At 34.2% G+C, this 26,192-nt stretch overlaps 1 protein-coding gene across 11 annotated transcripts in view; it reads left to right on the top strand.

Annotated features, from left to right (window-relative positions):
* The window catches only part of TENM3 (teneurin transmembrane protein 3), a 766,204-nt gene that overhangs the window by 605,112 nt on the left and 134,900 nt on the right, over positions 1–26,192 (top strand). For all 11 annotated transcript variants that reach the window (XM_036228685.1, XM_036228689.1, XM_036228687.1 and 8 more), the window contains one exon: positions 15,344–15,582. In XM_036228685.1, the coding sequence (XP_036084578.1) occupies positions 15,344–15,582 (239 nt within the window). The remainder of the gene's footprint in view (positions 1–15,343; positions 15,583–26,192) is intronic.

Below are 26,192 nucleotides of genomic sequence, written 5' to 3'. Positions count from 1 at the left end.
CAATTTTATAACTGTGTTTTTCTCTAAAATTTTATCCTCTAGTTTCATTACCAATTAATATATACCCTGTCAAAGATAACTGCTTATCTCTTCCTATGTTTCTTCATTTTTCCTTGACATACTTTTGCCTGTTTTATTTCTTTCTCCTTTAATTTCAAGCCTGAGGTAAAACCTGTTTTCTATTACACCATTCTCAGAACCCTTTCTTCTTAGCCCATAAGATTAAATTCTTGGATATGCAATTAACCAACTAAGCTTAATAAATTCTATTTGATAACCCCTCTGATTTTTCTCTGACCCTCTTTATGATTTCTTAGCATCTCACCTCATGTTCTGAGCCACTTAAAAGACTACAACCAGAAGTCATCTTGTTCCAATTACATCCTGCACTAATATTATATTGCTTCTTTCTGGTCATGGAATACTAAAAAAAGCATTGGTTTGGGGACAGAAAAATCTGGATTAAAATCTCAACATCCTACTAGCTATGTAACCTTGAGCATGTTATTCATACATTTTATCTTGTTTTTTTTATATATATAAAATGGGTTTGATAATATTTCACTAAAATTTGATAAGGATTCATTGAAACGTCATATATAAAGTGCCTGGCATTTTATTTTGTCTGCTTTTCTTTATTCCTCTCTTATGCTACACATTTAAAGGTAAAATCATTGATTTAGTATTTATGAAGGAAAATGACAACTTCCAAGAACCTGCAAGTCAACTAATTTTTGTAAACAATAGCTTTTTCTGCTTTGGAGATAGGTATTTTTGTATTGTGAGAATAATCACTGTACTCTCAGTTTCACTGATGTGACTTCCTAGAGGAAATGAACTATGAAGTCAATTTTCAAATACAGAATTTTTTTTAAAAAAAAAGTAACAACAATAATATGGGGGAGAAAACTTTCTGAGGTGGGATAGTGGTATTTCATAAAATAAAGCCTGAATGCATTCATTCGTTCAGCAGATATTTATGGAAGTCTTATAATGTGCTACTATGAAAAACTCAAGTTAGAGATGACCTGGAGAAGTTGTGCCTGTTGAGAAAAAAAATGAACTCTATTCCAGAACAAATTTCTTAACTGGAATTAATCTTAAATTATCTAATCTTTTTCATTCTTTTTATCTTTGCTTTTTCATTCTTTTAAAGACCAATTGACATTTAATAAGCTGCCTGAGGTCACATGACTAGTTAGTGTTAGCTCTTGTCTAGATCTTAGATCACAACTTCTAAGTTCATTACCTTTTCTTCTAGTGTCTCTAGATTTTTTCTGTTATACCTGAAAGAAAAAAAATCATTCGATCCCAAAATACATGTATTTGTTAAATTATAAATGTTACAGATGTAAAAATGTACTAATCTTATATATAATGTCATGCATATATAAAAATTGAAAGGATAAAATGAAATAAATAATATTTTTAAATAATAATATTTCAATATTAATTTTGTTCATTTTATAAATTATTTATTAAATATAAATTTACAAGATAATTATTTATCTAATATGAATCATATCTTAAGTGTTTCTGTCCTGTCTAATATTTATATAAACTTTCTATTGACAATTAGTTATATATATTCGGGTTGTACAACATGATTTTTTAAGCTGTACAACGTGATGATTTAATATATATATATACATGCACACTATGAAATGATCACCACAGTCAAATTAATTAACACATGCATCACCTCCCATAGTTATCTTTTGTGTGCATGTGTGTGTGTGTGTGTGTGTTAAAAACACTCAAGGTCTACTCTTTTAGCAATTTCAAGTATAAATACGGTGTTACTGACTGTAACCACCAGGCGGTACATTAGATCCCCAGAATTTATTCATCCTATAATTGAAAATTTGTACCCTCGACCAACATCTCCCCATTTCCCCACCACCACCACCACCCCCGCTCTCAGCCCCTACCCCCAGCAACCACCGTTCTCTCCTCTGGTTCTGAGTTCGACTTTTTTAGAAATCTGGCTAATTTCTCTGATGTTCTAGCAAACTAATTGAAAGTTATTGCATTTTCACATTTTTAAATAAATAAGAACAAAGGCCACTAAAATACCATGTTTTGCAGGCTTTTAAGCATTTTAGAAAATTGAAAATTGTTATAGATGTCTATCATTGTTCTTGGCAACAAAATCGTATATTGATGGAATATTTCCAAATGTAAGTTTTAAAAATATTCTCTGTGTACTAAGAGTATGTTTAGAGAAGCAATACTTTCTTATTCATTCTTGAATACTACCTATACCTTGAAGAGACAGATTAATAATTTTTTCAACTTGTAGCATAGTAATAACAGCTATTTTTTATTACAGAAAAGATCAGCAAATTCGAAACTTTCTTTTTATATATTTTACTCATTTTTAAGGTTTATAACTCTTTTAGGTACTTTGCAATGAGCTAACTGGCTAACCATTATGTGGTTAAAAAAGGTTTTCAAAATTACTCCACAACTCATTCCTAAGTATTATGAAAAGTCTTGTATTTAGTCATACACAACCTGCAAAATCTAAAAGGCGAGGACATTACTATCGACTCCTCTACTTGGCGAACTCTTGCTCTTCTCTCAGGAGAGCTCATAGCCATTAGTGACTCTCCAACAAAAGGGCTGAGTGTAGGCTCCACCATCATCAATGTATTAAATATTATAAAAGCTTAAAAGATAGATGATACTTACAAATAGAAGTGTGTTTTAAACAAGATAAGGTATATACCTCATTTAGAGACTACTGCAATATTATGTAACTGGTTAACAACAGAATTTTAGGACAAAAAAGGCCTGGCTTTGTTCCTAAATAAACTTTGACATATTAAGTCTCAGTTTCCTCATTTAAAAAAGTAGATTTTAAACACGTACACAAAGAGTGGGGATTTTGTGAAGTTTAAATTAGGTAATATTTGCACAAGGTAAACAGGTGTTCAATAAGTTTTACTTAACCACTTCCCACTCTTTGTACTGGTTGTTTTTTGTTTTGTTTTGTTAACTATTTCTTGCTCACTATCACACATCTGATTGACTATGATACCTTCAACATCTCTTACAACCCTGAACTTCTCTTGTTCTTCACATACTTATATCTATACCTGAAATTCTTTATCTAGATCACACTTCTCAAATTTATAGAAAGAACTTGACTGAACAATTTTAAGCATAGATGGCCATCAATAATTAAAGGAATTAATAATTAAATAGATTAAGCCTTATTCAAATAGCACATAGCAATTTTAAGATGTTCTTTATCATTTCCATTTTAATTTTAACTTATTTAGTATGTAATAACTGCCAACGGTAGTTATAATTAATATCTTAAAACCTGTAAGAAAAGATGTAGTCTAACTCATGCATTTGATGACTATGCCATTGAAATATCCAAAATGTAAAATGAAGACTGTTAAATTATTTTAACCTTCATGATAATGGTAAAGAAAACTCCGACATATTTTCAGAATTAAATTGTTCAGTTGTCATTCAGTTCTTAATGCTCCCAAACAAACTCTGTAACATGATTCGGTGCTTGATTATAGACACATCTAAGTTAAAATGAGTCATAATAAAAATGTTTTCCTTCCTGCTATAACCCTATGTGTTTTATACAGCTGTGGTTATACTTAAATTTTATATTATATATACATCTCAGTTACAACTGAAAAGTAAATGTGGAAGATAATAAAGAATTCTTTAAAATATATTTCCCACAAATTATCTTAATACTCTCTAGAATTCCTCCTTCCAGTTTTCAGAGATCAATTAACACATATTACTGTACTTACCGTGAACATATTTGTGTATTTAATATAATTACAAATTAATAAAGAGGTAATTGCTAAAATGCATAATTTAATACATTTATATTACAATTTTTTGGTAAAATATTAAAAACAATTTTCGCCTCAAACCACTTTTTGTACAACCACTAATAGCTTATATTAATTCAGGTAACAGTCGTGAAATGTATCTTGTTTATAAGCTTTTCATTTAAGACATTTTTCTTGCTGGGATCACCTGGCGTGAAAGTTGTCCAAAGATAATAGCACATCAGTTCAAGAGTGTAATAGATTTGAGATCACAACATGCTATCAGCACAAAGAAGTAGTTTATCAGTCTCACTAACTCACTGTGTCGCAGCTAGAATCATTAAATATTTGTTCTTTTGTTTTTCATCAAAATATATAATTTACATTCTAATGTTGATTACTCACTTGGGGGATGTTTTCATTTTCTTGTTTAAAATATTTTTTTAAAGTGTGTACCATAATTATTTTAAAGTTTATTTAAATAAAAGAGTCATTTTAATTAGTAGAAGTCTAAAATATTTTCACAATTCAGGGGTACATCATGTATTACTATAAAACATTTTCAATTAAATTTGTAGTAATAATACCTTTATATTGGAAGCAAAATATTGAATCCATTTTGAACAAGCCCTGGCCAATTCTTAGAAAATGTATACACGCATACACAGGCATGGCACACGCACCTTTTCTAGACTCATCCTATTTGAAAATTAGCAGAAATCAAATTAACAAAATGCAAAGAGAAAAAGGTTTTAAGTTTAGTTTATTGTTACTCACTCTAGGTGAACTGTATTATTTCTTAAAGGTTCCACCTTTTTATGAGCCATTGAGATAAGCCTTTTCAGTTTTTAGATTTTATTTGCTATTTTTTATTGTTATAGCTTTTGTCAGGTATTAGAAGTGGTTATCAAAGAAGTGGTTATCAAAAAAGTTAATTAAAAACTGGTCCTTCAAATACTTTTGACTTTACTCATACCAGTTAAGTAATCTTCTAGGTTCTCCTGTGTCCACCTTTGAAAGTGTGTTTTAAAATGGCATCTAAAAGGTGAAAGAAAAACTTTCTCTTTAATTATAGTAATGAGATTCAGTGTGGGATTTTCTTTTCGGTTATGCTGGAATTCTGCTCCCTCTGAACCTCAGTACGAGAATTTTTCCTGCTGCTGTATTGCAGGTCAGAGCTACCACCTCTACAACCCTTGTCAGGATGTGGTAGTGCATCCACTCTGACCAGTGCTAGAAACATCACCTCAATTGTCATTGCTTTGTCCTCAGCAACTTACAAAGGAAAACGAGTTGAGGAAAAGGCATGTCGTGCAGAAAAAATACTTTTCTTTTCCTTCTCTTCAGAATAGCACATGCGTAAAGGGGTAAGGAGGTTGTGTATGTGGGTTTGTGTGTGTGTGTGTGTGTGTGTGTTTGCACAACACTTTGAAAATATTTAGAATTGAAAGTAGATAAAAGAAATGAGTAGAGGAAGCTCTTTCCTTCCTATATAGATTTTAATACATTGAAGCAAAGTTTTTAAAGGACAAAAGAATATATGAACAACTACTCCAGCCAGAAAGGTTAAAAGTAGAGAAATAATATGATCTATATGAAGAAAATAGTGAAACAAACTTTTTGGGAAGTTGTAACTACACAGGGTGAATTATCAGCTAGACTTCTACATGGCTCACAATTCTAAGTATTTAGTTCAAAGAGAAAAGAAAGAGAACCCCTAAAGAAGGTGCTTGTGGAATTATAGTGTATTGATGAATGTTTTATAAGCACATGGAAATATTGATACAAATACAGAAAACAAGGAACCAAAAGAGAACAGATACTGGTGTGTCATTTGGAGATAAAGGCCAATTCACATGGTAGATACTTACAAAGTTGCAATGAAATTTAGAAAGGATTGAGGAAACTGAGTTTTGAACAGATAGGTGAAATTGAAAGAGAAGAACAATAAAGGAAGGAGATGACATAAAACAAACAAACAAAAAATTTAAGCCGTTTGACGCTGAGGTCAGATGGATCGAGCCTCACGTTGTACAAATTCTGTTTGTTCTAAATGGACTACTTGAAGTAACCTGCCAGCAGGGACTTTCTAAGCAGGAGGCTTTAGAATTGATTTTCTGATTTGTTATACAATCTGGATGCTAGTCTTGAAGTTAAATGGAAACCAAGAAACTAATATGCCAATCACCATTCTGCAGAGGTTCTCAAAGTGCAGGTCCTGGACCAGTAACATCCACTGCTGGGCTTCCACCCCGGACCTTCTGTTTTAACAAGCCTTCCAAGAGATCCAAGTGCAAGCTCAAGTTTGAGAACCACCGCTTTAATGTATGGAATGATCTCTAAGTACATTTCAGCTCATATTGGTGACCTAACCTTTGACTACATAAGTTCACAAGACCTACTAACTCCCGTGATCCCATAATCAGTCTGGTTGAACTGTTTTCCGGTGCGGGGTGAGTGAATACCTTTTGCAGTCTTATGCAGATGCTAGTGTGGGTGAGCTTCCCCCTGAAACGTCATAGCAGCCTCTGCAGTCTCTTAGCTTGGGAATCTTACAGAGCTTCTGAGGGCCGTCATCCTCAACTGATGCAGATGTCTCTCTACTAGCTAAGTATTTAAGCACAGTAGGTAATTGTACTAGCTGTCTCTGGGTATCTTTTGAGAATCAGTTGCTAAAAGGTAAGGAAAACAAACAGGAACTCAGCATTGAATAAGAACAGGTAATTTTTTATATAGGCTTACTTTCCTTAGTTTTCTATTGAATACCTGCCAGAATTTTGTATTTTCTTGCATCATTATCTAAAGTATATCATTTAAATAAACTGCTTTTTCAGCCTGTTAATTAGTTATAAACACATTGTTAAATATATATTCAACAGATAATCCAGTTGGCTATGGATTTAAAATTCAGAATTCGCTAGTGAAAATTCTAAAGACTGTGATAATGAAGCACAGGTGTTCAAAATGTTTAGATAATAGTTAATGTCATCTTTCAAGCATATCATTTCTTTCAAATATATACTGACAAATATTTTGGGCTGTTTTAACCTTTACAATATTAAATATATATACTCTCAGTTATATACCACTAGTAATTAAATGAGTGGTAATGGGCAGCATCGAAGAAAAATAATACACAATAATTAAATTTTGTATATGTGGACAATTTTTAAAAAGTATTTTATCTTCAAATGAATTCTAGGCAAACTGTCCATTGTTTTGGCATTATCAAGTGACTGAAACTATTTGAACTCAGTAGTTAATTTTAGCCTTCATATATTTCCAGGTAAATTTAATCCACAAGTGTGGGATTCATTTGCTTTAGATCTGAAAATGTCATTTTGGAAGAGTCGTTTGATGTTGAGGAAATCTTGTGAGACCTTTAATAAGCCTCTTAAATCCCGGAAGTTATATTTTGCCTGAAGGAAAAGAAACCTATACCTTAAAATTTCCTTAGCTCTTAAGTGAGAACTTTGGATTCTGGAAAGGTTGCAGATTTGACCAAATATAGCCAATCTTTCTTCTCATTGACTTATTGTCTTTGAAATCAGAGCCTCTAATTTGAAACAAGCAATCTATATTCTATGTAAATTTTTTATTGTTTTGCCTAGACACACAAGTAGAAGGCAGGACATCAAGACATTTTATTTAAACATTTCACATGTACTTTGACATACGTTACTCTCTTTGTTCAGCAAAGAATGTAAGAAAGAGGAAGGAAGAAAGCATCAGCATTTCTGTGCGGTAGAACCTTTCTCCCTATAAGATATAATGTGTTATATGCAATAGAAATATCTTTCCAGGTGTCTGTATGACACTAATAAAGATTTTGACTGTGGCTTAGGGACAGAAGCTGAATGACTGTACTCTTTTATTCTAATCATTTACTTTGTTTTTTAATCTCTAAAAGGGTTTTTAACACTGCATAAAAGATGGAAGAAAAAAACCCTTTCTATAAAGATAACCAGTTATGAACTTAATCTAATTAAAATTTCTTTCAGCGGTTACACACTTTCCTTTTGACTTTTATTTTCTGTCCTAATATCCCATTGAGGAAATGACTCAAACCACTTTGAATGATGCTGTAAAACATTTTCCAGGGGTGCTTTTCATTTTGCTCTGTATAATTTCCAACTTTTTAAACCATGTTTTTGATATTAGAAGAATACTGTGATTATATTAACCTCCTGAACAAAAGGTTACTATTAACTTATTTGCTTCCTGGTAACCCTTTAAGCTTACAATTTAATTATATATTATTCATTTAATTTTGTACTTGATGTTAGGATCTTTTACATGAGCATCAATATGTTGATATTCTATATGACATAACATAGGCAGACACATTTATATTTACCCAAAAAGATGTGATTATTTTTCCACTAAATATTTTATGATAATAAATTTTGTGGCTATTACTTTTAAAGGCAAAATCAAACAAAAGTGAAGAGTTATGAATGAACAAAACATACCTGCTAGGTTATGATATGAAAAATAGAAATTATAAGAAGCAATTGTAAGTGACCTAAAACATAGGAGTAGATGGATATTATGACTGGACCTATAGAAGTAATTCAGTGTACTATGTAGGGCCTGTATTTAAAACATGACATTTCATTTGAGAGTAGAAGAAAATTTGAAATGAAAATGTTATTTTCGCCTCTTCTCTGCCTCTGCCAAGTAGATTTAAAGGGAGAAGTTGAGGTATAAGAACTCAGAAGAACTCCTCTACCCTGACACAAAAAAGACAAAGGAAAAAAGAAGAGAAAGAAACGCTGTGAAGGAAATAGTGCGAGATCCTCTGACAGGCTGAATGCTGGATGGGAGGAGGGGGCAGACAGGAGACAAGAGTAATTGAAAATTACCCCTACGTCCACCGGGAGAGAAACCTAAAGGATAGCGTTACTAACCGGGACCTGAGGGCGGGAATGGGGACAGCCAGAAAGATGAGGAAATTCAGTCTTTGTCCCTACTGATTTTAAATTTGTGACATGACCCATAGAAAGATAACATCAGAAAATCGGTTAGAAGTATAAGCCAGAACAGAAGGTGGGAGCCAAAATGAAAATGTTGGTCGGAAGGCAGGCTGACAAAGAAACAGATCTTTCTGCTTAAGAAGAAAAACAAGCAGGTGTTAATTGTGCTCATCATGGAGCAGTCCTTCGCATCCCCCTTTTCTCTGTGACATGGCATCGCAGTTAATGACGCCACGCCGTCGCACAGTTCTTGCCTGGTTGCTGTTGTTGTTAAATAGGATCCCCCTCAAGATTCCGCAGCCGCAAAGCAACTGTTAGTGTTCAGTGACCTTCTGCACCCACTGTCTTCGGGGCTTTGAAATTGATTTTCCTCATCTCAGTCTCTGATAGTCTCTCTTCAAGTGTGTGCCTGTCTAGTTCATCACCAGAGTGAGAGCAGCGGCACAGATAGCTGGGGAACTGGAGGCGGGCGTCACGCAGGGCGTCGCTGGAAACATCAGAACGGAATCGGCCTGCTCCAGTGTGCTCCGTGTTAAAAAGGAGCCGCTGCTGCTGCTTTATTGCCGGATTCAATGGGGAATATTCTCACAGGATTCACGTTTTTCATTCCCAAATATGGTCTGAGAAGTAAAGAAAATTTCTGTCTTTATTCTACAAGCCTCATGCGGATGCCAGGTCAAAACCATATGTTTCTGATAGTAATTTTTGCAGAATATTTTATACATGAGAAGCGTATTCCCAAGGCTGTAGGCAGAGAGTCACAGGATGGGGAAAGACTGTAATGGCACACAGATATATGTGCCGTATAGTGAGTGAATTAGGCGATAAAAGCATTTTCTCAAGAATTCATTGTATGATTTTCCCATAGTTAAATTGCAGTATTCACTTATCTGTTTGCTCATTAAACATTCGTGGAGTTCTAGACGTGTCCTAAGCATTGTGTGAGATGTTGAAACGGTTAAAAAGAAGTCGCGGGCTTAAGGACATGCATTAGTCACCAGACACACTTGTCAGTGCTTGATATTTTCTGCAGTGCAGTAGAAAGGACATTGCTGACTTTGGAAAGAAAGCTTCCTGTCTGAACCTAAAAAACAACAAGACTCCTACCGAACATGACACCAGACGTTCTCCTCTACAGGACGCATGTTGCCATAGTCCTTTTCTACTCTTCTAATTTCTGTCTGAGAGATCTTTATGTATGCATTTTAGCATATCTGTTTTGAGGCCTCATTTACCTAAAGGAATTATTTTCACATGGATGGCACTATTTGGTTTCCAAATACATCAACATAAACAATCTTTACAAGTTCTTTACTGACATACTGGAAAATTGTCTGAAAATAGCAAAGACCAGTGATTTTGAAATACAGTGCACTCGTGACTTGGCTTCCCTTTCAGTGTTTTATAATGTTTTTGTATTTATTATGGACATATATCCAAAGCACTAATTTGATTTAAAGTCAGCGGCCAACAAATACAATTAAATTCTGTTTTTTTTTGCAACAAGAGTAAATTTGTGTATTGAGTACGTTAGAAATGCCTTTAAGGTAAAGCTGTCTTCAGTCCCACTAATATTGATGAATAGCGTATTTTTGAATATCATCATATTTGTTTTCAACAATATTCCAAAGTTGCATATTGCTCTAAGAAAAATAATTTTGTAGCAATTCAAGCCTGGTTCTTCAAAGAGTTCTTTACCAGTATCACTAAAACGGACAGACATCATGTATTGATAACACAAATTTTGGAAACCGAAACGGAGCTGTCTAATTTGAAGTCGGCATGTGTGTAGCCCATTGGCTTGCACACAGTAAGTAGATACATGTTCTTTAACGTCAGGCTAAGATCATACAGTAGAGTCCCACAGGCTTATGTTCAGACTTCACTTCCCAAAAAGAAATGACTCAAACCACTTTCAATAAAGCTATAAAACATTTTCCTATAATTTACAACTTTTGTTTATCTTTATTTTATTTAGTCATTTATTTATTAGCAGAGAGTCCTTGTCCGGGGTACTTAATTTCTCCAAGACTGACTTTTCACATCAGCACAATGGTCACCATTTTATTTATTTTACAATGTTTATTGAACAACTATTATGTGCCAGGAACTTTCCAAGTTCTGAAAATACCTAGAGGCAAATAAGACCATAGAGTTTACATTCTCGTGGGAAAAGACAGTCAATACATTTGTGTGATGAATATTTATATCATTCTTATCCATCAGTGCGATATGCTAAACAACTTTATATTTTAAACGTTTCTGTCTATATTTTATTTGAAGCCCTCTTCCTAGAAACTTTACTCAAACAATTTGTGTCTCTCCCTCCCTACTTCACTCCCTTACTTGCTACTGTGAGCACAGCAGGGCCCATCAAATGCTTGGGTCTTCTTCGCCAAGACATTGAGTGTTCATGCTATGTGTTCTTACTAGTCTCCATGTCACTGCTGAAGGAGCCTGCATTCCTGTCTGTGTGGCCTCTTCTGGTCCAGTGGCACACTCTGCCATTTCTGCACTACTGAAGCCATAGAAGTACTTCTGCTCCATACAGATAATTCTGAGACCCAGGAACCTCAGGGAAGCTCTCTGTACCTGCGCCACACACACTCCACTCACACATCAGTGTTCTCCGTGGAATCCTATCACCCCTGCGGGTCTCAGATGTCCCCTGGCCTCCCGATGTTCTGCCTGGTCTCTACCTCTCCAGGACTCTGCCAGGAGAGCCAGGAGAAGGGCCTCTGTCTGTGAGGCATGGCGGATCTTCTGGCCTCATTCATTCCCCCCTTTCCCTCTTCCTAATTCTTAATGAGAAAGCTTTCTAGTCTAAGGGGAATCTTTATCTCCTAAATTTTGTTTCTTTCTAACATTTTGGCTATATCCCAAATCCTTTCCATTTCTACTTTTCCCCAGAGGTTCTTCCTGGTACCAAACACTAAGGGCAAGAGAGCCTGTCTTTGGCCACTGACCTACACACTTGTTGCCATTCAGATGCCGCTTGTGTCTGTGTGCATAGCGTCATCAGGTAGCTCTGTCTGCTGTTTCTGTGCCCTCAAGCATGGCATGGACATGGTAGGGAGAGCCTTAGACTTCTGTGGCCTCTTGCCACCTCCCCAGACTTGCCACAAAGCGGAGGGCAAGCTTCTCTTTCTGGGCCCTGTGGAGTCCTCTGCACTCATCAGCTCCCCCCTGGTTCTCTTCCTGCCCTCATCCTAAAGATAATCTAGTAGTCTGGAGGAAAACCCCGTTTTATCTCACACCGTATTTTTCCCAGACATAATGGTTATACCCTGGTCCACTCCATTTCACCCAGTAGACTAGGCTTGAAAAACCAGCAAGACACTCAGGCTATTTCTACTTCTCATCTTGTCTTATCTGTCCTGGAGGCAGTGCAGTAAAGCGGCTGCTAGAATTAAGAGAGGTGAGACAAAGCAGAGACAGAAAGGTGGGGGGAGGGATTTCAGAAGGAAAAAACACTTAAAATAGTATTTTAAGATTTTAATCCACCACATAAACAAATAAACAAGAGCATACGTGATTGTAAGAAACGTTTTGAATAAAATAAACATAATGGTATGATGGAGAGTAAAGGGAACAGAGTTTTTGTGGGATCTTTGCCCAGTTACCTTTACCCGTCCAACTTGACATTCACCTTCTCCAGAAGGAGTGGATGTGCATCCTTTGGAATGCATTTTTAATCTTTTCTGGTGGCAGTGAAGAAATAGTCTGTTGCTGTGGTCTGCCGAGCCTCTTGCTCGCTCTTCATGTATAATCCTAAAAAAAATAAAGTGAGAATCTAGACTAGAGGGTCAACTGCAGCTCATAGGCCAAATCCAGCCTGTCACCTGTTTTTGTAGTGATCAGGAGCTAAGAATGGTTTCTATATTTTTAAGTAACTGAAAAAAAATATATATTTCATGACATGGGGAAGTCATATGGAATAATATTTTAAAGTCCATAAATAAAGTTTTATTTGAATACAGCCACACTCAAGCATTCAGGTATTGTCACTGTCATGAGATAACAGCAGATTTGAGATGGTATAGCCAGAAGAACCTAAAATATTTACAGTTTGGTCCTTTACAGAAAAAGTATGCCTGCGCCTAATCTAAATGACCAGGTGACTCCTAGGTGTGATAGTGCATCTTCTCACCAAGACACAATACATGCCCGTGTATGAAATCACCAATATCAAATTTGTAAATCGGGCAGTTCATTTCATATACATTGGTTTTGAGGCTGTTACATTTTGAATTGGGATTTATTTAAAGTCTTCAAATGATAATTTTTGGTCTTTTGGGATATAGATTCCAATAAATGAATTTGGGAAGAAAAATAGCTAATGCTTATTGACCATTTATCTTGTGTTATATACTAACATGTAATATATGTAAACGCCTCCTCTATGTTACTTCATTTAATACTCATAAAATGCCTATGTAAGAGGTACTATTATTATTCCCATTTTACAGATGATAAAACCAAGACACAGAAAATTTAACTGACTTGCCAAAGCTCACCCAGCTAATTAGAGATGAAGTCTGGATTTAACCCAGACAGTCTAGTCCCAGAGCCCATATTCTTAATAACCTTGCTGAATATGAATATGGTAGTAGGTGCTAAAAATTCTGCTTCCAACATAGCATTTAATTCAGGCTATAAACTTTTAAATTTGCTTTATAAAGTAGTTCCACGGGGAAAATGGATTCACAGAACAGTTTCTTGTATAATTTATAGAAGTAGTAACTTGTCATTTGCATACGTTCTAATTTTGTGGTTGATAAAACATTTTTAGATGCATTAGCCGATTTACAACCTTGTGACATAAGTAAATAATTAGTTCCATTATACAGATTGCACACACACACACACACACACACACACACACACACACACACACACCCCTAAAGCTTTCTAGGATCCATACCTAGAAAATGAAAGACCAAGAACTTAAACTCACATCTTCTGATCTCTAATCCTGAATTCTTTCTGCTACAGCTGCTTTCGACAAACTTTTGTGACTTTCGCCATGTCTGTATACCAGCTACCCAGTTAGTTATTCACTTACTAATTTTCTAGAAGTGGACTGTAACTAAATACCTGATTATCCTTTCTAGGTGATAATATACATAAAACCACGAGTTTGGTTCTTTAATTTATCAAACACTCAACATTGTGCTTGCTTTATTTTAAGCACTTTACAGTAAATGTTAACTCATATAAGCCTTATAGCAACTTCTGAGAGGTAGATAGTATTACAGATTAATGGGAACACCAAAACCCAGAAAGAGGTTAAGTAACTTGGCCCAACGGTGAGTAGTAAAGCAGGATTTGAACCTCAGCAGTGTAACTTCTGAGTTTTGTCTTTTTGGCCCTTTAATTTGATATATTCAATCCATTTTTAATGCACTTTAAAATAAGTACATGAGTATTAAATTTTAAAATATTCAAGTATGCACCATCTAACATAATCTTGCATAAAGACTATACTGTACCACGGGAGAGTATTCTAGGAAACCTATAATCTGAATATGAATGAAAGAGCAAGTCCATTGACTTCATTGAACATGTTGTTAGGGAACTAATGATAACTGTTAAGACACAAACTGAATACACTATGAATTACTAGCATAATCATGAAATGTAAACCATAAAAACACGGTGCTTTTTAAAAAAAATCTGGGGACTTAGGGTTATCATTAACAGGAATCTTAAAATTAGTCACTTTTTTTAAAAGAATTCCTCATACAGCACTCTTGTCATGTGATCACTCAATTTCTGTTTGATCATTTTCAAAGGAAGAGAGCATAAAACTTTTAGAGGCAGTTCGCCCTGCAGTTTATGGCTCAGTTGTTCAGGAAGCTTTCTATATTTGATCTAGATCCTGCTTCGCTGACTCCTTCATTTCTTTAAGTTGGTTTAAGAAAATGTTCTGTGATTCCTTCCTTTTTCTCCCTCCCACCTCCCAGCAGATTTACCTTCCTGGTTATGTTTGACATAACCTAAAAATAAAATTGGTTTGCCCACCTCCAGAACTGACCAGCTGCCTGAGTCCAAGCTTGATAGTGCTGGTTAGTAGGGGAGAATTACAATGTTTCATGGACATCCAGGAAATAGATCAGTCTGCAGAATATCAATGTGCTCATGCATTCTTATGATTATATGACTACACATTCTCATAAAATAGTAAATACACACGTAGCTATAAAGTAGTAAGATTCGTTTTCTTAAGCAAAATGTAAAGGTGTTTTTAAGGCACTTCATAAAGAGAAGTTTCAAAATGGCTTTGTGCAGGAAATGCTATAATCAGAATAACTTCATAGTTTCTCAGGAGGTCTATTTAAAGGCACGCTAATCACTTGTGTGCATAAATACTGCTGTATACATTACAAATCAGTCTCTTTCATCAGCGTCATTTTTCTTAATTTCTATTTTTAATTATATGAAATAAGTGATTAAAAGACAGGAGAGCTAATACGTAGCTGTCTGTGTCTCCACACTTTAACATATTTGCATATTGATATTGGTAATGTATAATGATATTCTCCTGTTCCACAGGCATTTCCTATTCAAAACAGGAACAGGGACAACGCCACTGTTCAGTACTGCAACCCCGGGATACACAATGGCATCTGGCTCTGTTTATTCGCCGCCTACTCGGCCACTACCTAGAAACACCCTATCAAGAAGTGCTTTCAAATTCAAGAAGTCTTCAAAGTACTGTAGCTGGAAATGTACTGCCCTGTGTGCTGTAGGGGTCTCCGTGCTCCTAGCGATACTCCTTTCATATTTTATAGGTAAGAACAAATTTTCAGAATTATTTTGTCTGTAAGTCTGAATGTTATATCGTTGTTTCTTTGGTTTTATCTATTTGGTTGAGAAGTATATTTTGAGGTCGTATTTTCTGGGGGAGGGTTTAGTAATAATGTGTAACCCACAGGATATTTTAAGTAATTTTCAATGAATTTAGATAAGTAAAAACACTGCATTTGCATAAAGAACAAGTTATATCCTTGGACCCTGATGCTAGTGTTTGACATTTGTGTTTGACTTATCCCTCGTGAAACATGGGTAACTCTTTGTCATTTCATGTACACAAAATAATTCACGTACCCCTACCACAGGTATTAGGGAACTCTGCTACTTGTGATGTTACACATCTTTCAGCTAACTTGGCTATCCAAATGTAAAACTCATCACTCGATACCATTATCTTCACTCAAGGAACCATGTCCTGAGAACCGTACATCTGTAAAACAATGAAAGGACTATCTCCGTGTTCATACATGTGGATCTTTCAGCTTTTCTGATGTAATATTGATGTTAACCCAAATGACGGAAGCTGCAAATAGAAGTTATATCCCTCTTATTTAACTATGAGCACATTTAACTATGACACATATGAGCATTCGAACTATTAGAGATGGCTTTTGAAGGTGTCAGAAATGACCACATCCGATTTTGATCTACTTCTAAATCAAAGGCCTACCACATCAAAATGGTAATGGTGTCCGCTGAGATAAATCACAGGCTGTGTGGTTTATCCAACGAGAACAACAGTCAGTGATGCATTTTCAAGTTTACAAAGCGATTTGTGATGCCCCATGAAATTCTGTAACTGAATAAGAGTATTACAGAGCTGTATATATAGAATAGTATGATGCTTGTGCAGTGAACCAGTTTCTATCATTAGCTATAATACGCCTTAGTTATAAATTATGTACTTTGGAAAGTGAAATAACCATTTTGAGTCACAACATTTAAGAGAAAAATAGAATTTTAGAGCATGAAGGAACTTTAGAGATAACTGAGTCAGGGATGGCAACTATGTGGCACGTTACGTACTATTACTTCCAATTCTTTTGACCATGGCAAGCGTCACTAATGAATCAGGGCTCTCTTTCCCCCTGACCCTGGATCCAGCCTCATTATCATCATCACAGCGCCGCATGCAGCACCTCATAAAGCCACTAGCGGTGATAAAAGCAAGATGGAAGCTTTTTGTCATTTTTCAATCTAATTTAACTACCTTCTTGTAAAAATTGTCAAACCCGGTACCGACAGGGTTGTCACTTGCCGAGATCACACACTAATGAAACAATGCTATGCTATTTTATAACATTCAAGGTAAATGAGAAATATTACAACAAGAAAAATCAGTATTCAGACATGGATTTTATAGTATTCAGCTAGAAAATAACCAGCCATTAGGAGAATCGCTTCTAGTTAGCTTTATAAATTATTTATATTTGTCAGCAGTGTGCTGCTAAAGAATATTAAATGGTTCTGAAATGTATCAGTCATCAGTGGCGTGGAATAAATTAAGCATACACATTTGTAGGGGATTCTCTAACCGTAGTACATGCCAAGCAGATAAATACTGTACAGGGCTGGAATTCAGTGTCTGTATTGTTGACGTTTTATTGGGCATCCTTTCTGATCGTAAGTGCTTATGTTCTACAGATTGTTAAATATTTTCATTTTCATTATCAGCTCTGATACCATTTAATTTTATTAACATTGTGTGACTATCGGGAAAATATTATTTTAATGTAAGATTAGATCACTGTTACTTGTGAGACTTGTACTCTTTTCAGGACTTATTAGTGAATATAATTGAGTATCGGACTTCTAAGTAAAAACTCAAGTTTATTTTTTTCAAATTGGCTGTTTTCACTGTTTTATAGTTAGCATCCTCTTTTATTCTTTCTAATACCACTCTTAGAAAATTTTCCCTTTGATTTTAGTTTTCCCCACATGGAAACATATAAATTTTATGATTAATCTACCTACTTATAGATATTTGTTGAACATTTGTTATCATCCAGTTATTGTGCTGAAAATTATGACAATACAATCCAGGTGTTACCAAGCAAAAATTACTTTCATCATCAAAGAATTACCTCATATTTTTTCTGCTGTAATTAAGCATAAATATACTTAGAGTTTTCACTGGTCTTCTTGCGCTTAAATGACTAACACACTAATGTAGTGTGTTTTTGTTTAAATCCAGTAAACAATTTAATTTCTTCATCAGTTATCATGACAAATCTTTTGAGACTGAAGATACTGCCTTTACCCTTGATCAAAAAAACTAGGTCACTTCTCTCAGGAAAGGTTGTCCTTTTCTATTGAATGTGCATGTAAAGCAGAGGAAGAAAAGAGACCCTTGCCTGTACAGCTAGATCAGTCTGATAAACCCCAGAATTAATGGGGAAACCGATGTCATCATTACATTGACCTCACAACCTTTAACACAAGTGCAGTCAACCTTAACACTTTTTTTTTTCATTCCCTTAGAGGTCTCCTTCTCTAATATGAACTGTCAGTATAACATCAAAGCCTTAAGAAATAAGTACAATTTAAAAGTTTGAGGAATTATTTTTATCCCAGAATTTTCTTTCTCACCTTCTGGTAAGATTAAGAGAAGTTATGAGGATGTGGCATGAACACGCCTCTTCTCTAAGATAAAGTTATCTCGTGATTGTCAAATAACTTCTGAAATGGAGGGAGGAAAGAAGGGGGGGGGCAGGCTTTGTTAACTTTTGTTTTTCCTAGTCCCATAAAAATTTCAGAGAATAAAGGAAGGACAAAAAAGAAAGAGAAAATTAATTACTATAAATCATGTAACTTTTTGCATGGGTAACAACTTTTGGTGTGTACCTTTCCAGATATTTTTGTATGCACCTAAGGTTCCAGATTTTTAACACATTTTGTACTAGGCTTTCTCACTTATTACGCATTAAACATCTTATGTGTATAATTTTATTTAATCACTTTTTAATTAACTAGTTCCCCAAAATGCAGTGACTATTTTCTTATGCATGTGTGTGTTTGTGTATACATGTGTTCAGTTGATCAAATTTTTGATCAGAACAAATTCTTTGATAGAAATTTGCTGTGCCAAAGGATAGGCATGTTTTAAATTTTGCAAAGCATAGCCAAATTACCCTGTTTATGCAATTACCAATATTTTTAACCCTTGCCAGTCTCTTAAATTAAAACATTGTATTGTTGTTCTCACTTATCATTAATAGTGCTGAATAACTTTTCATATACTTAATGACCATTTGTATTTTTGTGCGTGAATAGCCTAGTTGCTCCCCATTTTCTGTGAGGAATTTTCTCCTTTTTGTGATTTGCAAGCATTTACTTATTAAAGATGTGAATTATTTGTCATGTATTTTATATATTTTTCCAATTTATTAACGTTGTTCATAATTGTTATAGAATATACCATATAGAATTTTTAGAGTAATCAAATTTATCAAATTTTTTTTTATAACTTCTGAATTTCATGTTAGACCTATAAAATCCTTATTTACTCGAAGTATTTTTTTAAATTCACTTAAATTTCCTTCTGGTACTTTTGCGGTTTTTCAATAAGCATTTTTAAGTCAACATTTTTTCTAGGTACTCCAATAGATGTTAGAATTAGCTCTCCATTCTAGAAACTCATAGACGTATGCAAACACACTTTTAACAGTGCATAGCAGTTTGGTTCGCATAAGCAAAAAAGTAGAAGAGAAAAGAAGGGAAATACCTATCTCTAGCTGAAGATATTGAGGAAAAACTTGATATAGCAGGTAATACTTAAAAGGTAAAGAGGAATTCAGTTTACTGAGATCAATGTTAGAATGGTTAGTGGGAGATCGCCTTGGGAAGAGGTCATCCAAGGCAAAGAAAGAAAGAAAAGTGAAATATCTACAGTGAAGCATGTGGAGTGCTCGTAGTGTGCCAGGCATTGTGTTTGAAGCTGTGAATGAATTACCGGATTTAACTTTCACAGCAACCCAGTGAGCTACTACCACCATTTAACAAACAAATCTATCGCTTAGAGAGGCACCTCTCTTAAAGTCAATGAATAATGTAAGCTGGACTGGAAACTGTTGAGGGCTCCATTACACTATATTGCCTCCAATGAGGTTTTTGAAGACTTGACAATAGGGAAGAAAGTGAAGAAATTAAAGCATAACAATGAAAAAGAATCCCATTTATGTTTTTAAAAGATCACTTCAGCGGCATTCTAGAACATGTAATTTGAAGAAAGTCCAGACTTGTACTATTCAAACTTTAATGTGCCGAGAATTACCTGGGGATCTTGTTAAAATGCATGTTCTGATTCAGCTGATCTGAAGTGAAAACCAAGAGTCTGTATTTCAGACAGGCTCCCAGGTCGAGTCTGCTGTGGTCCGTAGACCACACTTAGAGCAGCAAAGCTCTGGGCCAGCACTGTCAAATGTTACATTTGATGATGGAAATGTCCTGTTTCCTGTTTCTGCACTGTTCATTTCACCAGCCAAGACACATGTGGCTATTGGGTACTTAAAATGTTGCCTAGTGCAACTAAGGAACTAGACTTTAAATTTTATTATTGTTAATTAATTTAAACTCAAGCAGCCATGTATGGCCAGTGGCTACCATTAGGGCAGTACAGGTATAGACAACCTATTAAAAAACTAGTCTAGTGAGGCCCTACTGGGATAGAGGAATGAGCCAAATTGAGAAACTATAGCTGATACAGAATAGAGTAGATGTGCTATGTATGATTTATCATATCCCAAATCTTAAAGCTTGTACATCTGGCAGACTTCTTTTCAACAGTCACATTACGAGTTTTTTAGATTACCGAGCTCCCAGTTAAAATTCTTCTCTAATGCAATAATCTTTAAGTTGGTGTGTCTTTATGCAATGAACATTCTGATTCCTAAACACAAACGTTAAGTTCAATGATAATAGTTAGTGATACAGACCTATCAATAAAATACCTGTTCCACATTTTCTGGGCCCTAACTTAACTCACGCTAATTATTAGAAAATTGTAAAGATGAGCAGTAGCCAGCAGTTGTTCACCAAAGGATGGAGCGAAAAGTCTCTTGGTTACTGTTGCTTCTGCTTCTGTTCACAGTTATGGAATAAGTAGGAGTCTTACTTATCGTTCTTTTCTCACAGAAGGTGGAAGATAACCTGAAATTTTTGGTGTTGTACACATAAGGAAATGCCTCAAAATCTTATCATAAAGCATAAACATTATTGAAATATTAAATATGAATCAAAATAAATGTTTGAATTATGAGGTTAATACCAGTTAAAACTACAATAGAGTCAAGTCAAACCTCAAATAACACCATTATGGACATTTTCTCTCACTAACATTTCCAGACATCCTAGGTAGAATTGGAAAATTCAAAGAATTTCCTATGTGGACTAGCACCAAAAGTGTTTGCACATGTTTTTAATTTAAGGAAGCCTAGAGAAAACAAAAATCGTATCAAATCTTATGCTATGTTAGCGTATTTTCTAACTTTTGACTTAGTTTATCCCAAACAACAATTCATTTGACAACAATTTTTATAGCAGTTTTGTTATGATATAATTCACATACCCTACAGTTTACCCATTAAAATGTACAATTCAATAGTGTTGAGTATATTCATACAATGTTATAATCAGTTTTACAACATTTCCATCGCCCCAAAAAGAAACCCTGTATTCTGAACAGTTACTTCCCATTTCCCGCTAAACCCTCCATATTTTTCCCCACAAAATTCTGAACTTTTAAGGGACCAATTTGTTAACTCATTTCCCAATGACAAGAAATAACTCAGCATTGTTTTTCTTATGAACTCTTGACATATACTGCTAACCAAAGAAATACTTGCATTTTCAATATTCTGTTTCACTGAAAAAAAAAAAAAAAACATGTGGTTATTTATTTCTTTTGAACAGCTGCTACCAACTGATTCCTAAAATAGATGTTGTCATATGTCTACTAAAAAGGCTGTTTAACCACATAAGCATTCCCTAGATCTAGCAAAACATAACCTGTCGAATCCAGGTTCATTGCAGTTATGATTCGGTAGCAGTTATCTGTCCTACTTCTGTGTCTATTTGCATTTTATGAACATTTTTACCTCTCTGTGTACCTTGAAATTGATTATGGTACTAGCTATATATATGCAACTCAGGGTCAGAAAGAAAAATACTCCAGCTCTGTATGCTTCATAAAAAATCAACCATTTAAATATATATGGCAAAATAAAATGTGTTGTGACATTCGTTTTTCTTTTTGGACATGTCTTTGTAATAAAAGTGCTATTTTATTAGGTTATAGAACACAACTGAGCAATGAATTACATACCATTTTTCAAATACAGCTTAACTCCTAGCTGCATTATATTCATAAAATGCATTTTGTCTGAGATGGAATGGTAGCATTTTTAATACTAATGTGATTTTATCACATTGTAGAAAAATATATTGCTTATATTTTAGAGGATTGAAAATTATAAACTAAAAATTTTAAATCAGTATTTTATTTTATCATTGGATACATGAAATTAAAGACATATTTAAACCTGATTTAGTGGTGAATGAAGACAGAGTAAAACAGTTTACCTTTAGGAGAGAAAGATAATAGTAATGTGATAAAGCATGATATTGCAGTAACCTGATTCTGCAAATTCAAAACAGATAAAATCTACTAAAGCCCCTTCTAGGTGATTGTACTTTTTTCTTATTAAGGACAGCATCTTATAAGGATGAAATTGTGCACACAGAATCCTCTAGCACCCACAGAAATTTTGGCTCTCTTGTCATGTTCGCGGTCTGTCCTTACTTTCAAAGTGAACTCTGTTAATTCATAGAAAATATTAGTTTTCTCTGTCTAGCATATCATATGGAAACCTAGAAAAGATTGAGAGGTCACTTTAAATTTAGCCACTCTACAGAATCATATCAGTGACTTCTGAATTGAACCTAAAGTGGGGAAGAGCTATATATTTCACGCGCAATTCTTTGGACATTATAAATTTTTGTTGGTTTTTGTTAACACACCATAAAATATGTGTAGTTTTGAGTTTATCCAAATATTTGTTTATTACTGTACATAAAAAAGAAATCACTACCAAATTCAAGAAATGATACAAATGTAGAAAGTATGCTCCTCCTCTCCTCACCCAAAATAATTTATTTTACTCTTAGCTCATTGTGAGATCAGCTAAATAAATAATATATGAGAAACACTATATTTAAACAGACTGTTTTTACCATTCAAATATAAGGATCTCCCTGACTTGAAAAGCAGTAAGGACAGCAGCAATAAGAAATATCTTTAAAGTCGGCCGAACTTCAGTTTGTGCAAGACAAATTTATCTTGTGTGTGAAATATGGTGCTGTTTTAGGCTATCATTTTTTCAGAATGTAGCAACATCTCCTGACTAATGACAAGTGGAAAGCATAATACAATATTTACCATTTCAGTGTTACATTCCATAAATATTTAATTGGTGTTGCATTTGTCATTTACTTTTACATTAGTGGCACCAAGAACAATGTATTCTGAGAGAAATGGCTACATAAAGAAGAGTGAAAGGAAAAGTAACTGGCATGTGTAAGGTTAAAAAAAAAAAACTCTATATACTAGGAATTTTAGAAATAAATTCAGCATAAATCCTTTCAGTTCCATTGACTATATTCAGATAAAGGTCTCATCCTGGAATATAAGAGATAAAATAAAATTCAAATGCATATACTCTTTCAGTTTATTTATTGTTCCTACATAATTGTAGAATGCCTACAGACTTATTATATCTACACACCATGTCCCTCTTCCTTAAAAATATGATTCCATGGTTTCTTCTTTAGTGATTTAGTAATATAACACCAGAAAAGGAAGTGACAAATGACTATTCATCCATCCATCCATCCATCATTCATTCAAAATTTATTTATTGAGTGACAACATTTATTTATTGAGATATCTTTGGGAATACAAACACTGCACCTAATTATAATCATGATGACTATTTTAAAAAGGAGAACCGGAGGAGACTAGGAGAATACCGAAAAAGCAGAACTTACTGGGTTTGAGTATTAGATAAATGTTTTCCTGCTAAAACCAGAATAATAACTAGAATTATGTGTTTTGACAAATGCTGACATAAGGACAAATTTTAAGTGTTACCACACAAACCTAAATGTGGCCCAAAAAATCAATTCTCAGGAATATTAAAACCAATAGATTGTGATATAATAAAAAATAAAATCTAGATGTGTCTGAGGGAAAAAGTTATGATATTCATTGTTTTTCTTTGTCGAGTTGGTCTAGCTAGAACCCTTTTCGTAGTTAACATATAAAAGTGGAAAGAAATGTAACTTTGGAAATTTTGTCTAATTAGATTTTGAATTAGCATAAGAATTTTCAATCTGTTTCTGTTTGTTCCTTCCTCTTAACTTAAGGTAATACACATACATGCTTTAAGAATTTTATTTATAAAATATACCTCCAAAATAGTTTTAAAACTGTGAAAAAAAATGATATTTCTGGGTTCAAAAATTTATGAGTATTCTATTAAACCTATTTTGAAGAAATTTTAAAAACATATGTGTTTTTTGTATTTCAGAAGTTGTTGGGGGAAAACAAAGTCATCTTGCTCTGCATTTGATAACCAAAGAGGTCAGCATGCCCAATTGCCATTGTGTTGAACTGGGCTTAAAAGTGGACTTTGAGACCCTTCCATTGTGCATTTTGAGCACATAACATACAGTGAACCAAAGAACAGTTCTATTTTTTAGCTAGACCCACTCCTGTGTAGTACTAAGATGTTTTCTCAAAAAAACTTCCAGTCTTTCTTTTACCTTTTAGATTTCATCACTGGTGACTTATCCAGGTTTCCAGAGAGGGAGCTGTTCTCCTCTCTTGCTGGCTTTCTCTACCAGTGAGGCTGGCATGACATTGGCTGGCTCTAACCTGCGGTTCCTTTTTCTTCCAGATACTTTAGCCACAGGCTGATCCTTTCTTTGCCCTCCTCTAATAGTGAGATCTTTGTCCCCTTGATCACTTTCAGGAGGTCCCCTGTGCCGCTAGAGGAGAGGAAGCCTTTCACATATTATCCTACATTTCCCAAGGGCGATAGAAGGACAGCCAAAGTTACCTAGAAAAATTACTGCCTCTGAGCCTAGATTATGGGACTCCCCGTTCTGAGAAAAATGATACAAGTAGTTTTGTATCTTAAAGTTTTTCGTCATTTTTCACAAGCATTTCCTTTTAATTATTTCCAATATCGCAGTCAATTTAATTCTATTAAACTTAGCAATTATTGAATATCCCTCCTAAACACTGAATTTACAGAGATGAGTAAAGATGCAGTCAAACACTTATATGGAAAAATATAATGTTAAATTTTCATATTGAATTACAATATATCTTTAGAATACCGTTTATAAGTGCAAGCTCTTCAAGCAGTAAGATTTGAGTTTGTATCTTTTCTCTATCCCTTACTACTTGTGTAATCTTGAGTACCGTACTTAACCTCCATAAACCCAAGTTTACTCATCAATGTAAACAGGATTAGTAATAATACAGCTCTTGGGAATATTTAACAAAGTAATTGCTGTGCCTGATAAAATGTAAGTGCTCAATTAATTCTATCCACTGTTATTCCATATAATAACCTAGTAAATCAAATACTGCTATCCATGGTTTTTAGAAAGGAAAATCATAGGCCCAGAGAATGAGCAACATGTCCAGTGTTAAAGCCAATAAGTATTAAAACGGGCTCCTTATTTTGAGACCAGAACTTTTCCCCACTATAGCATAGGGCATTGTTTCTCATAAAATTTAAGAATTTACATGTGGTACATGGACAGGAGAATAAATAAGATCAAATGAGAAAATGAGAAATGTATTCCTTTTTTAATTCTTATTTTGTTGTATCTGTTTATTTCATGGGGAAGGTAAGGTCTCAGTTGATGTTAGCATGTCATGACACCTGTCTCTAACACTTCTTTCACAAATAAAGAACAATTTTAATAACATTATTTACAATTTATTCCATTTATTCTTATTTTTACCTATTTATATTGAGATACTGATTTTTCCTTTAAAGTAATACTATAAAATTGCCTTTTAAAATAAATGTATTAAAAATTTTAAGTCACTTATCTCAAGGAAGAATAAATATATAAATATGAAAATATCTATAAAATAATAATACCATAGGAGGTTCACAATTATATCATAAAGGTGATAAACATGTTTTTTTAAAGAGTGTAGGAATCACTGCTGATGGGACTGAAAATGCTCTAGGTCTTTTCCATTAGGTCTTTTGATTTCATTCTAGATCCTTAATCTTTTCATTAGCTACATTTGTAATTTTGACAAGCTAACTACATGATGTAGTTAGTAAATTACATAGAATTTGTACGTAAAAACTAATTATATTATTCGATCATTTCAAATAATCACAAATTTTACCATTATTTTTTATCTCTAGAGTAAAGAGATTTTTAAGGGCTTTTCACTTCTTCAAAGTAATTCTTCATGATCTTAGAAAAGAATCACATATAAAGAAGCAATGCATGTTCAAAGCGGGAAAGCTGGCCACTTAGTTTTAGGAAAGGAAAT

Source organism: Rousettus aegyptiacus, unplaced genomic scaffold (assembly GCF_014176215.1).
Source record: "Rousettus aegyptiacus isolate mRouAeg1 unplaced genomic scaffold, mRouAeg1.p scaffold_m13_p_11, whole genome shotgun sequence".
In the NCBI taxonomy this organism is placed as follows: Eukaryota; Metazoa; Chordata; class Mammalia; order Chiroptera; family Pteropodidae; genus Rousettus; species Rousettus aegyptiacus.
This window is presented reverse-complemented; position numbering and strand designations above follow the sequence as displayed.